We start from the raw sequence: 14,324 nt of genomic DNA, 5'->3' as shown, positions 1-14,324 counted from the left end.
CAATTTCTCTCAGCCGCTGGTCCTACCATTCAGTCATATTGCTACTTCAGTCCAGAGCTGCCTGCTCCCAGAGGTAAAACAAATGGGGGGAAAGCCCAAGATTTACTATTAATGGCTTAGAAAGCAAGTTAACAAATATTCTGAGTCTTGCTACATCCTATCTCCCAAAATGGTAATTTTGAAATTATTTGAATCTAAAATCAATTATTGAAGAGGTCCTCAACATTCTTGCTTCTGAGACTCCATCCGTATTATAAAAATCTCTCAGATCCTCTGCGATACATGTAGAAATTAGCTGTACATTAAACATTAATTGTTTCATTTAATTCAAATCTTACTGCTGACGCTGTGCCACAAGATGTGGAGTTATCTTCAATAAACATGAGCACTTCAGACAATGCTCAAGCTGGCTTGGTACTTTGTTTTCACTAGCGTAACAGCTAAACAATCAAGCATGAACATTTTCAGCCCTGCAACAGCATCAGAGGATTTACACTTGGAGCCCCCTCCAACAGAAAACAATCAAAGACTAGCACAATATTGGAGGCCACGTGGCACTGTTTGCACCAGCTAGACCAATTCAGTCAGTCCCTTGCTCCAGCTCCTTCCCCACATCCCTACAAATGCTTTCCATTCAATTCATGACCTCAGTGAAGACCAGTCATAGATTTACTTAGATTCTGAAAACCAAGATATTTATTAAAAGAATGAAGTCTCGAGGTTTACAAGAATTTTTAGACAAAAAATATGAATACAAATAACTACAAATAAAAACAAAATGCTGGAAAATCTTAGCAGGTTTGACTGCAACAGCATCTGTGGGGAGAGAATAGAGTCAATGTTTCAAGACAGCACGGTTACACAGTGATTAGCACCGCTGACTTACAGCGCCAGGGTCCCGGGTTTGAATCCCGGCTTAGGTGGAGTTTGCAGTCTCCCCCATGTCTGTGTGGGTTTCCTCCCACAGTTCAAAGATGCATGGGTTAGATGGATTGTTAAATTACCCTTTAGTGTTTGGGGGGGGGGGGGGGGGGGGGGGGGGTGCTGGCTAGCTAGGGCAAGTGCATGAGGTTATGGGGATAGGGCCTGGGTGGGATTGTGGTAGGTGAAGATTCAATGGGTCGAATGGCCTCCTTCTGCACTGAAGGAAATCTATGAGAATAGATGACCCTTTATCAGAGCTAACAACAAAGAGAATCAGCAGAGATTTATAACATAAGCTCAACTCACTCTGGAGTCTTTCAGTTAAAAAAATGTTTTAAACTCTTTTTGGGGAACCTAAAACATAGGAGCACAATCTTGGGAAAGGGGCTGATCATTTAGGATTGAGATTAGAAATTATTTCACTCAGAGTGTTGCAAATCATTGGAATTCTCTAATGTCAAGTTCTGTGGATACTCCATCACTGAATACATTTAAGGTTGGGATAGAAGGTTGGGGCGGCAGTGGTTAGCACTGCTGCCTCACAATGCCAGGGACCCCAGATTCAATGCCAGGTTGGGTGACTGTGTGGAGTTTGCACATTCTTCCTGGTGTCTGTGTGGGTTTCCTCCCATTTCCTCCCACAGTCCAAAGATGCGAAGGTTAGGTGGATTGGCCATGCTAAATTGTCCCAAGCGTCGGTTAGGGAAGTTAGCTGAGTAAATACGTGGTGTTACGGGGATTGGATCTGGGTGACGTAAAAAAAGTGGGTCAGTGCAGACTTGATAGGCCAAATGGCCTCCTTCTGCACTACTGGAGTTCTATGCTAATTTTAAGCTGGTTCATAGATTCTAGTCTCAGGAGAATGGGAAGCAGGCAAGAAAATGGAATTGAAGCCAAAGATCCATCATAATTGTGTGGAGTGGCAGAGCAGACTTAGGCCATGTGATCTTATATTTTAGCCATCACAATTTCAAATGAACTCTGCTTGAAAGACATTTTTACAGCAGCAAGATTGTTCAAAATCTATAAATGAAACCCAGCTCAATATCATCTACTCCCCCTATAATAAACTTCTCCTTGATCCTTTTCCTGCTCATCTACCAGATAACTTGGTCACATGATCAATTACTGAAAGCCAGATGCTTCACCAGACATCCTCTCCTATAGAAACCTGGTTCTCAAAGGGAACCATCACCCTAACAAAACAAATTGTTTGTTTTCCAAAAGCACATGGGCCATCACAAGTTGTTTATCAAACTCTTCTGTGAAAGCTGATACTGAACTCAGAAGTTCGAGAAAGATAAAGTGGTCCTAAGTTACATCATGACATGTTTTGCATTATGTACATATTCAAGATCGCTGCAATTAAAATATGGACCAAAGATACATAAAACTTCAATCCCAGCTTCCTCACATATGAACCACTGAAAGTTGCAGCACAGAATTGCAAGTGAATAATTTCAAACCCAACTCAGAAAAGAAAAACATGAACTAAATTCAATGCAGATACCAAGTAATCTTTAAAAGCCATTTTACCTGCTGTATGCCACTGGATGGCAGAGGTGTCATCAGGCCAGTATCAAGTGGATCTCCATCAAAGAGGTCATTAGGGCTAATTCCACTTTCGCTCAAAGCAGCAAGCAGAAGATCTTGACCTGGGTCTGTCATCTGTCGGTAAACAGCAGAATTTAGAACATGGAAAAGCTACAGCACAAACAGGCCCTTTGGCCCACAAGTTGTACCAATCACATCCCTACCTACTAAGCCTTACCTATAACCCTCAATCCTATTAAGTCCCATGTACTCATCCAGAAGTCTCTTAAAAGACCCCATCGATGTCAGGGGTAGGTTCTTTACCCAGAGGGTGGTGAGGGATTGGAATGCCCTGCCTGCTGCGGTTGTAAATGCGCCTAGTTTGGGGGCGTTTAAGAGATCTATGGATAGGTTTATGGACGAAAAGGGATTGGTTTAGATTAGTGGGTCAGTGTTTTTTTTTAAAAAAACTGGTCGGCGCAACATTGTGGGCCGAAGGGCCTGTTCTGCGCTGTAATGTTCTATGTTCTAATTTGCCTCCACCACCACCGACGGCAGCCGGTTCCACTCATCCACCACCCTCTAAGTGAAAAACTTACCCCTGACATCTCCTCTGTACCTACTCCCCAGCATCTTAAAACCTGTGTCCTCTCGTAGCAATCATTTCAGCCCTGGGACAAAGCTTCTGAGAATCTACCCGGTCTATACCTCTCAACATCTTATACACCTCTATCAGGTCACCCTCGTCTCCCCAAGGAGAAAAGACCGAGCTCCCTCAACCTATCCTCGTAAGGCATGCCACCCAATCCAGGCAACATCCTTGTAAATCTCCTCTGCACCCTTTAATAGCTTCCACATCCCTCCTGCAATGAGGCGACCAGAACTGAGCACAGTACTCCAAGTACTGAGGAACATAGATCAGCTAGATTGTCAGCATCTTTCCTCAAAGATAGAGGAGTCTAAAACTAAAGGGCATAGGTTTAAGGCGAGAGGGGAGAGATACAAAAGGGTCCAGAAGGAGTGTTTGGAATAAGCTGCCAGAAGTAGTAGTAGAGATAGGTACAATTTTGTCTTTTACATGGCATTTAGACAGTTACACGAGAAGATAGAGGGATATGGGCCAAATGCAGGCAGTTGGGAATAGCTTAGCAGTAAAAACTGGGAAGCATGGACAAGTTGGGCCGAAGCCCCGTTTCCATGCTGTAAACCTCTGACACAGTTGGATTAAACAACATGAAGCACAATTCAAGGTTTTGAGAGTAGCAACAGAAAATATTTCCTCTTGCAAGGAAGAGCAATAGCAGTGGCCATTCAATTCAAAATAATCTCCAAGAAATCCAACTGGGACTTTAGGAAAAACTTCTTTACTCAAGAAATGGTAACAACGTAGAACAATCTGCTACAGAACGGTGAAGCAAATATAACATGCATTTAAGGGGAAGTTAAAAAGGGGAAAAACGGAAGATGATTACAATGGTAAAGCTGGAGGTGATGCACGTGGAGCATAAACACTAGCATAGACTGAATGGATCACACAATCGGTTTTTGTGCTGTACATCCTTTAGTTAGTGGAGGCCCAAAAGCATGTTAAATCCTTTTCAACCAGAACTGAACTGGTTCCTACAGACTGGAAGATAGCTAATGTAAGCCCACTATTTAAAAACGAGGTAGAGAGACCAGTGAGCCTAACTTCGGTACTGGGGAGCTGCTGATGTTCATTATCAAGGATTTCATAGCTCATCATTTAGAAAGCAGTGGTACAATCAGACAAAGGCAGCATGGATTTACAAAGGGAAATCATGCCTGAGGAATCTATTCGGATTCTTTGAGGATCTAATGAGTAGAGCTGGCTGAGGAGAACTAGTGGATATGATTTGTTTAGACTTTCAGAAGGCTTTTGACAACGTTTCACATAATAGGCTACTATGTAAAGTTAAACCACGAGATTGCAACTGGGGTCTTGAGATGGATTGAAAGCTCGTTAACAGGCAGGAGTAAAGAGCCGGCATAAATTGATCTTTTTCCGATTGGCTGCAGTGACTAGTGGGCTACTGCAGGGACCTGTGCTAAGATCCCAGTTATTCAGATTATATATTAATGATTTGGAAGAGGAAACTAAATGTATTATCGCCAAATTTGTAAATGATACAAAGCTGGGTGGGAGGGTAAGTTGTAAGGAGGATGCAGAGATGCTTCAGCGTGATTTGGACAGGCTAAGTGAGTGGGTATATGCATGACAGATGGAGTATAATGTGGATAAATGTGAAGTTATCCACTTTGGTGGCAATAATAGAAAGATACATATTTGAACGGACACAAATTGAGAGGTGGATATGCAGCAAGACATTGGTGCCCTCGTGTATCAGTCGCTGAAAGAATGAATGCAGATACAGCAGGCAGTAAAGGCAGGAAATGTTATGTTGTCCTTTATAGCAAGACAATTTGAGTATAGGAATAAGGATATTTTGCTGCAATTGCATAGAGTGTTGGTGAAGCTACACCTGGAGTAGCGTGTGCACTTTTGGTGTCCTTATCTGAGGAAACATGTCCTTGTTGTAGGAGCGCAGCAAAGGTTTACCAGGCTGATTCCTGGTATGGAGGTCTGTTAAGATAGACTACATTGGTTAGATTTATATTCATTGGCATTTAAAGAGAGGAGGGGAATCTCAAACTTTTAAAATTCTAACGGAATTAGACATGGTCGATTCCTGAAGGTGGGGGAGCCCAGGACTAGGGGCAGAAATCCTATAGGAGGAAGCCATTCGGCACATCGTGTCTGCACCAACAACCATCGAACCCAAGCTCTATCCCCATAATCCCATCTATTTACCTCACTAATCCCTCTAACCTACACATCCCAGGACACTAAGGAGCAATTTAGAATGGCCAATACATCTAACCCAAACATCTTTTGGTTATAGTTTGACAATGAGGAATAAACCTTTTAGAACTCATGAGGAAAAATATCTTTACCCAGAGAGTGGTGAGCCTGTGGAATTTACTACTACAGAAAGTAGTCGATAAAGACGTGTACTTTCAAGAAGAAATTAGATAAAATGTTTGGGGCTAAAGGCATATGTGGGGGGGACGACAAAGAACAACACAGCACAGGAAACAGGCCCTTCGGCCCAACGAGCCCGCGCTGCCATTTTAACATTATGAGTCCCCTCTCCACCCATGACCCTTGTCTATGCTTATGGCATTCCACATTGAGGGAAGGATCAGTATGTGGAATTTGATGATCAGCCATGATCAAAATGAATGATAGAACAAGCTCAAAGGACTGAATGGCCTACTCCTGCCTCTATATAGAAAAAAACTATACTCTCAAACGAAAATTTACCAGCAGGCATTAAGTCCCACACCCACAATTAATCAACTCAACTATAACAATAGGTGCTCAATGACATTAGGGAAATCTAAAGAACGTGCAAGGACGTGCATCAACAAGCTTGATTATTTTCAGTTCATAACCTCATACTTTCCCAAAAAATCTACCTGCTCCACTAAACCTTGTTTAAGCTGTTCCAGTACAACTTCAAAACTGGCAAAGTGGAATACTGCCCAGGTAAGGCTTGTCTGCAAATACAAAGGACAAATCTAAACCAGCAATTAAAAGCAACAGCCCCTCAAACAAGAGTAAACCAAGGAGGAATGTAGTCTCACGACTTCACAACTTTCAATTCCATTTGAAATTCCTCAGAAAATGAAGAGAAGTCATTTGGAATGTCTCTCTTCTCTCCACAGGTGCTGCCATGCTGCAGTCCATGCCCGTGTCAAGTATGACTTGGATAACGAGAGAGCACCAGATAACTGAATAGCCCGCATCAACACTAGTGTCCAGAAACTTAACTGGACCAACCATATAAATACTGTGGCTACAATTATAGGCTGGGAATGCTGTAACGTGACTCAACTGACTCCACAAATCCTATTCACCATTTACAAGGCAGGGTGAATACACTTGCCTGGATGAGTGCAGTTCCTACACAAAGTTCAACGTGATCCAGGATAAAGGGGCCTGCTTTATCAGCACCTCATGCTATACCTTATACATCCCAAATGAGGTATATCCTTGGCTGCTGTGTAAGGCAATGGACGGGACTGCAGGAGCTCTGGCACTAATTTTCAAATTCTCTCTGACCACAGGAGGGCGGCACAATGGTTAGCACTGCTGCCTCACAGCTCCAGGGACCCAGTTTGATCACTGTCTGTGTTTGCACATTCTCCATGTCCGCATGGGTTTCCTTCCACAGTCCAAAGATGTGCAGGTAGGTGGACTGGCCATGCTAAATGCCCAGGCCAAGGGACTTGAGGTATTTTTGTTAGAAAGGAGGTTGAGAGGTGACCTAATTGAGGCATACAAGATAATCAGAGGGTTAGATAGGGTGGATAGTGAGAGCCTTTTACCTCGGATGGTGATGGCTAACACGAAGGGACGAAGCTTTAAGTTAAGGGGTGGTAATTATAGGACGGATGTCGGAGGTAGGTTCTTTACTCAGAGGGTAGTAAGGGTGTGGAATGCCCTGCCTGCAGCAGTTGTGGACTCGCCAACTTTAAGGGCATTCAAATGGTCAGTGGATAGGCATATGAATAACATAGGAATAGTTTAGGTTAGAGGGTCATTAGATTGGTTCCACTGGTCGGCGCAACATTGAAGGCCGAATGGCCTGTACTGTGCTGTAATGTGCTAAATTACCCCTTGTTAGGGGGGCTAGCTAGGGTAAATGCATGGGGTTATGGGAATGGAGTTTGGGTGGGCATGTGGGCCAAACAGCCTCCTTCTGCAGTGTAGGGATTCTATGGAGAGATGCCAAACAACTGGAGGACAGCTAATATGGTATCTTTATTCAAGCAGGGAAATAGGGAAAAACCAAGTAATTACAGGCCAGTGAGTCTAACATCATGTGGGAGGTAAGATCATAAGTTCACAAATGACATGAAAATTGGAGCTGTGGAAAATAGCACAGAGGAAAACCTTAGATTACAGGATGAAAGCGCACAGCTGATCAGATGGCAGGACATTTTCAGAGGCAAAGCAGCAAAGAAATGCACAATGAACAGTAGGATGCTACGTACAGAGGTCCAGAGGGAGCTTGGGGTGCATGTTCAACGATCCCTGAAGGCAGCAGGACACGTATGTAAGGTGGTTAAGAAGGCATATGGGATGCTAGCCTTTATAAGGCGAAGCACAGAATACAGATGCAGGGAAGTTATGACAGAGCTGCATAAAATGCTTGTTAGGCCACAGCTAGAGTACTGTGTGCAGTTCTGGTTGTCACATCATAGGAAAGATGTGATTTCAGTAGAAAAGGTGCCGAGGAAATTCACCAAGCGTTTCAGCTATGGAAAGAGACTAGCTAGGCTGGGATTGTCTTCCTTATAGCAGAGAATGAGACCTGACTGAGGTGTACAAAATTACTAGAGGCACAGGTAGCCTTGATAGGAAGAACCTTTTCCTCTTAGTAGGGGGGCCAGTAACCAGGATGCATAGACTTACAATAAGGGGCAGGAGATTGAGGGTTTTTGAGGAAAAACTTTTTCACCCAGAATGGTAGAAAATCTGGAATTCATTGCCGTACAAGACTACAGACCAAGTGCTGGAAAATTGGATTAGAATAAATAGCTGCTCAATGGCTGGCAGTGACATGATAGCTTCTGATTCACTGGTTCCATTATTGACTCAGTGGCAGCAGTATATAATCTCTACAAGATGTACTGCAGCAACTCCCCAAGACTCCTTTGACAGCACCTTCCAAACCCAACATCTAGTAAAGCATGTGAGCTGGCACATGGGAAAATCACCATCCAAGTTCCCCTCCAAGTCACATACATTTACCACCCAGTCAGTACTGTATTGCCATTCATTCATTATCATAGGGTCAAACTCATAGAATTCCACATAGTACAATGGAGTACCTTTACCACAGGGACTGTCGCAATTCAAGGTGCCTCCCCACCACTTGAGGACAATCAAGGATTGACAAGACCTGCAGTTACTGCCCATGATGTCCACATCCCATGAATACAAAAAAAACTACTTCAATATAAATAACTATGCATTGGCCTGCCCATTAGCAACTGCTACAACTTCCCTAAGATATGCGAGCCTTTTATGTTTAAGTTTGGCGACAGCTTTGCCATCAAACTCAACCACCTTGCAATGAAATGCTAACGTTAGGCGTAGACTAAAATCAGGAATAGGTCACAGACAGTAGGACGGCGGCGCGGGCTCGTTGGGCCGAAGGGCCTGTTTCCCGTGCTGTGTTGTTCTTTGTTCTCAGTGAATTTCCCAAAATATTAAGCTCAATTTCACAAACTAGAGCAGGGAGCAGGTCATCAATCCACAATGGGACAGAAGAGTACTGTTGATAGCAAAGTTTGTAAAATTAAAATGTCACATGACATTACAGCTCCAACTGAAACTGTATTGTCACTTAAAAAGTTTATTTATTAGTGTCACGAGTAGGCTTGCATCAACACTGCAATGAAGTTACTATGAAAATCCCTAGTTGCCATACTCCGACACCTGTTCAGGTACACGGAGGAAGACTTTAGCATGGTCTTTGCTAAGCCAGCACATCTTTCCGACTGTGGGAGGAAACCCATGCAGACGTGGGGAGAAAGTACAGATTCCGCAGACAGTGACAGAGTCAAACCCGGGTCCCTGGAACTGTGAAGGGCACACTGCTAACCACTGTGCCACCATGTTGTCAATTATCACAGGAGGAACATTTGGTTTACTGGCAAATCTCTCTCCAATCGCCTATTAGATCAAAATGTAAATATTTATTAATTTAAGGAGCATTTATGAAGTGAGACAAGGCTATTTCATAAGAACAGAAGAACTAGGAGTAGGAGTAGGCCATCTGGCCCCTCGAGCTGCTCCGCCATTCAATAAAATCGAGGCCGATCTTTTCTTGGACTCAACTCTACCTGCCCGTCCACTTGCTATAACCCTTAATTCCTTTACTGTTCAAAAATTTATCTATCCTTGCCTTCAAAACATTCAATAAGGTAGCCTCAACTGCTTCACTGGGCAGGGAATTCCACAGATTCACAACCCTTTGTGTGAAGAAGTTCCTCCTCAACTCAGTCCTAAATCTGCTCCCCCTTATTTTGAAGCTATGCCCCCTAGTTCTTGTCTCACCCGGCAGTGGAAACAACTTCCCTGTTTCTATCTTATCTATTCCCTTCATCATCTTGTACGTTTCTATAAGATGTCCCCTCATTCTTCTGAATTCTAATGAGTATAGCCCCAGTTTAGTCGGCCTCTCCTCATAAGCCAACCCCCTCAACTCCGGAATCAACCTCGTGAATCTCCTCTGCCCCTCCCTCCAGTGCTAGTATATCCTTTCTCGAGTAAGGAGACCAAAACTGTCCTTTAATTTACATCACGTTCAGTAAAATATATCCAGAGCAATCCAATTAAAATTAATCCAGGCTCACAACCGTGAAAATCTATTTCCACTCATGTAAGAAATGGCTGGTCAGACAGTCATATTACAGATATCAAGCCAAAACAGTTGTGGCAGATATCTTTCAATAAATGCAACGTAAATCATACCAACAGAATATATTTGCAAAAAGCTCTCAAGTTGAGAGAGAAACTCATTAGCACATTTCTCAAAGCAATGATCAGTCTCTGCCATTAATGCTGGAATCCTAAATGTAAACATCACAAATCACAATAGATGATACAATGCCATTCACGACTCAACTGAATCTACTGGTGTGTGTAATTGATGCAGTAGACTCCAAAAGACTGTTTCTGATAGGCAAAGTTGAACTGAACAGCTTTGTCCACAATGTAACACATTTTTATTGCTAAATTAACTAAGGGAAGGGGACAAACAACAAAAGCCATTAGCAGCACAGTACTCCATGAGGCTTGGCTTTCATCCATCCTCATTGCGAGGGTTAGCTGCACTATGAACAATTATCACAGGGGGAAACATGATTTACTGGCAACCCAGAGTTTGTGATTTCAAACCAGAAAAGGTAAAAGTTGAGAAAATGTATTTCCCCCCCCTCACACAATGTCACATTGCCCAAGAACATTAAGACTTGCCAAAGATGAGCCTATATTTGACACCATTTTCATGTGGCTAACTGAATATCCACAGGTCAACTAAGAATGTGTTGACAGTGTTGTCCAAGAACAAAAAACACCAGCCTTCTAGGTAGCCAAAGTAACATAATAAAAAACAAAGCACAGGATCAGGCCCTTCTCAAGTCTGTACCAATCATGATGCCCCAACTGAAAAAAACTACCGCTACTCAGTCCATATCCTTCGATTGCCTCCCTATTAATGTACCAACCCAGATGCCTCTTAAACATTGCTAAATGTGCCTACTTCCACCATCTCCTCTGGTAGCACGCTCCAGGCACCCACCATTCTCTGCGTGGAAAACTTCTGCACATCTCCCTTGATCCTGCACCCCCTTGTAATTGACAATTCCACCTTGGGAAAAAGCCTCTGACTATCTATCTTGTCTAAGCCTCAGTTTTGTAGACCTCAGAGGTTTCCCTTAAACTTCGGTTTTTCCAGTGAAAACAATCCTAGTTTATTCAATCTCTCCTCATAACCAACGCGCACAAGACCAGACAACCTCTTGGTGAATCTTCTTTGCACTGTCTCCAAAGTTTCCATGTCCTTCTTATTGTGTGATGACCAGAGCTGCATACAATAATGAAGCAGATAATAGTCGAAAGTGTTTGACGAGGTCCCTTATGACAGGCTGGTGCATAAAATTAAATCTCATGGGATCAGGAGTGAAGTAGCTAGATGGATTCAGAAGTGGCTTGGCCATAGGAGACAGAGGGTAGCAGTCGAAGGGCGTTCTCCTGAATGGAGATCTGTAACTAGTGGTGTCCTGCAGGAATCAGTGCTGGGACCTTTGCTGCTTATAATAATATGTGGCTTGAAAGAAAACATAGCTGTGTTGATGAGCAAGTTTGTGGATGATACTAAGATTGGTGGAGTTGTGGATAATGATGAAGACTGTCAGGGAATACAGCAGGATATTGACAGGCTGGAAAATTGGGTGGAGAAATGGCAGATGGAATTTAATCCAGACAAATGCAAGGTAATGCATTTTGCTGGATCCAATTCAGGTAGGAACTATAAAATAAATGGCAGAACAATTAGGAGCATCACAGATCTGGGAGTACAGATCCCAGATCTTCGTCCTTTGGGAAAAAGACAAAAATCTGATGTCAGTACCAACCAATTCAAAAACAGATTCTTCCCTGCTGCTGTTAAGCTTTTGAATGGACTTGCCTTGCGTTAAGTTGATCTTTCTCTACACCCTAGCTATGACTGCAACACTACATTCTGCACTCCTTTCCTTCTCTATGAATGGTACATTTTGTCTGTATGCTGTGCAAGAAACAATACTTTTCACTGTATGTTGTGCATGTGACAATAAAAAATCAAATCAAATCCACAGATCCTTAGAAGTGGCAACACAGATGGAAATGGCGAAGAAAGCATATAGCATGCTTGCCTTATCAGACAGGGCAGAGTATAGAATTTGGCAAATTATGCTGTCTACGACATTGGTTAGGCCAAATTTGGAATACTGAGTTCAATTCTGGTCACCACATTACCAGAAGAATGTGGAGGCTTTGGACAGAGTACAGAAAAGGTTTAATAAGAACATAAGAAATAGGAGCAGGAGTAGGCCATCCAGCCCTTCGAGCCTGCCCCGCCATTCAATAAGATCATGGCTGATCTGTCGCTGCTCAGTTCCACTTTCCTGCCCTCTCCCTATAACCCTTAATCCCTTCTCCTATCAAAAACCCATCAACCCGCGTCTTAAAAATATTTAGCGAGGCAGCCTCCACCACTTCAACGGGCAGAGAATTCCAGAGATTCACCACCCTTTGAGTGAAGAAGTTCCTCCTCAACTCCGTTCTAAACCGCCCCCCCTTTTATCTTGAGGCTGTGCCCCCTAGTCCTACTGTCTTTTTTGAGCGGAAAGAGTCTTTCCACCTCTATCCTATCCATCCCATTCATCATCTTATACGTCTCAATGAGATCTCCCCTCATTCTTCTAAACTCTAACGAGTACAAGCCCAGTTTATTCAGCCTCTCCTCATAGCTCAACCCCCTCAACTCCGGTATCAGCCTAGTAAACCTCCTCTGCACTCCCTCCAAGGCCAAAATATCTTTGCGCAGGTGCGGCGCCCAAAACTGCACACAGTACTCCAGCTTTACCAGGATATCGCCTGGTATGTTAGCTATGAGGAGAGATTGAATAAACTGAGATTGTTCTCCCTGGAAAGAGAAGCCTGAGGGGCAACCTGTTAGAAGCGTATAAAATTATGAGGTATAGATACAGTGAACAGTTGGAAGTGTTTTCCCAGGTCAGAAATGACAATTACAAGTGGGCACAAGTTCAAGATGAGGGGAGAAAAGTTCAGTGGTGATGTACAGGGGTTTTTTTTTTTACAGAGTGATGGGGGCCTGGACTGCACTGCCGAGTGAGGTGGTTGAGGCAGTTATGTAGCCACTTTCAAGACTTATCTTGATAGGCATATGAGCAAATGGGGGATAGAAGGGATGTAAGTGGTTGGTCTTGATAAACGTGATTGGCGCAGGCTTGGAGGGCCGAAGAACCTGTTCCTGTGTCGTACTGTTCTTTGCTCATTTTGTGTGTAAAACTTGCAAACAGCCATTGTTTTTAAATCATTACTAAATAATCTTAAAAGCTATACAACGGAATAGCAAAAGCAGCCTGTTTAAAAAATAAAAACACTGTATCCATTGATATTCAAGGATCATAAACATAACTGGAACATGCCCAGATATTTAAACCTATAAACAATCCAACCAGTTAAACAGCAAACTTAAACCAATGGGACAACCCAGTGGTTAGCACCCAAAGAAGAGAACGCTGGAAAATTTCAGCCAGTGTGGCAGCATCTGTAAGAAGAGAAAAGAGCTGATGATTCAAGCCCAGATGCCCTTTGTCAGAGCAGTTAGCACTGCTGCCTCACAGTGCCAGGAACCCAGGTTTGATTCCCAGGTTGGGTCACTGTCTGTGCAGAGTTCTGCCTGTGTCTGCATGGGTTTCCTCCCACAGTCAAAATGATGTGCTGGTTAGATGCATTGATCATGCTAAATTCTCCCTGAGTGTACCCAAACAGGCACTGAAGTGTGGCAACTAGGGGACTTTCACATTAACTTCATTGCAGTGTTAATGTAAGCTTACTTGTGACTTTAAACTTCAAACATTCCATTACCCATAGCTGAAGTGTACTCCTTGAAAATGGTTATGAGTCAAGGAAAAATATTTTGTCCACGTGGTGAAACAATGTCATTAGTAACTGGGGTCTGTATACCTTCCCCTCTTACCCCTATACGAAAAGACCTGGGGTTTTCAGTGAACCACCCAAAACATCACATGCCCACACGTTTGATATTTGCCCTTCAAAGTAATTAAGAGTACAAAACTTCTTACTGTATTTTTTTATTTTCAACATAAAAAGAACACAATATATCAACGAGGCGTTTATTTTCCCTGCCATAATGGCGAATTATACACAGGGGAAATTAAAGCTGGGCTTTGGTGGCGGGGGGGGGGCAGAAGAGTGGAGAAACCTTGCATCTAAGTGAAACAAAGAGGGAAAGTCCGATATGTGTAGTTCCCCCACCCAACATACTGTTTCCCCCATCCTCGGGGAAGGCTCAGCAATATCTAAACCCTCGGCGGGGGTTTGGACAACTTTGTTTACAACCCTTGGTGTCCAATTCTGGAACCCTGGTTGTTCATACAAAGATAGACATTCTCAGGACGGTTAAACCATTGAACACGAGACCGTCCCAGGAGGGGAAGTAAAGTAGAAATCAGATCCAAAG

The 14,324-nt window shown here is 43.2% G+C and overlaps 1 protein-coding gene across 1 annotated transcript in view; it reads right to left on the bottom strand.

The window, feature by feature from the left end:
• sbno1 (strawberry notch homolog 1 (Drosophila)) overlaps positions 1-14,324 on the bottom strand; it is a 150,871-nt gene that overhangs the window by 135,642 nt on the left and 905 nt on the right. The window contains exon 2 of the mRNA XM_080207934.1: positions 2,461-2,592. Coding sequence (XP_080064060.1) covers positions 2,461-2,592 — 132 coding nt within the window. The remainder of the gene's footprint in view (positions 1-2,460; positions 2,593-14,324) is intronic.

This window comes from Carcharhinus amblyrhynchos, chromosome 20 (genome assembly GCF_965287045.1).
Source record: "Carcharhinus amblyrhynchos chromosome 20, sCarAmb.v2.hapA, whole genome shotgun sequence".
Classification (NCBI taxonomy): Eukaryota; Metazoa; Chordata; class Chondrichthyes; order Carcharhiniformes; family Carcharhinidae; genus Carcharhinus; species Carcharhinus amblyrhynchos.
Note: the sequence above shows the minus strand (reverse complement) of the source record. Positions and strands in the feature narration are given on the sequence as shown.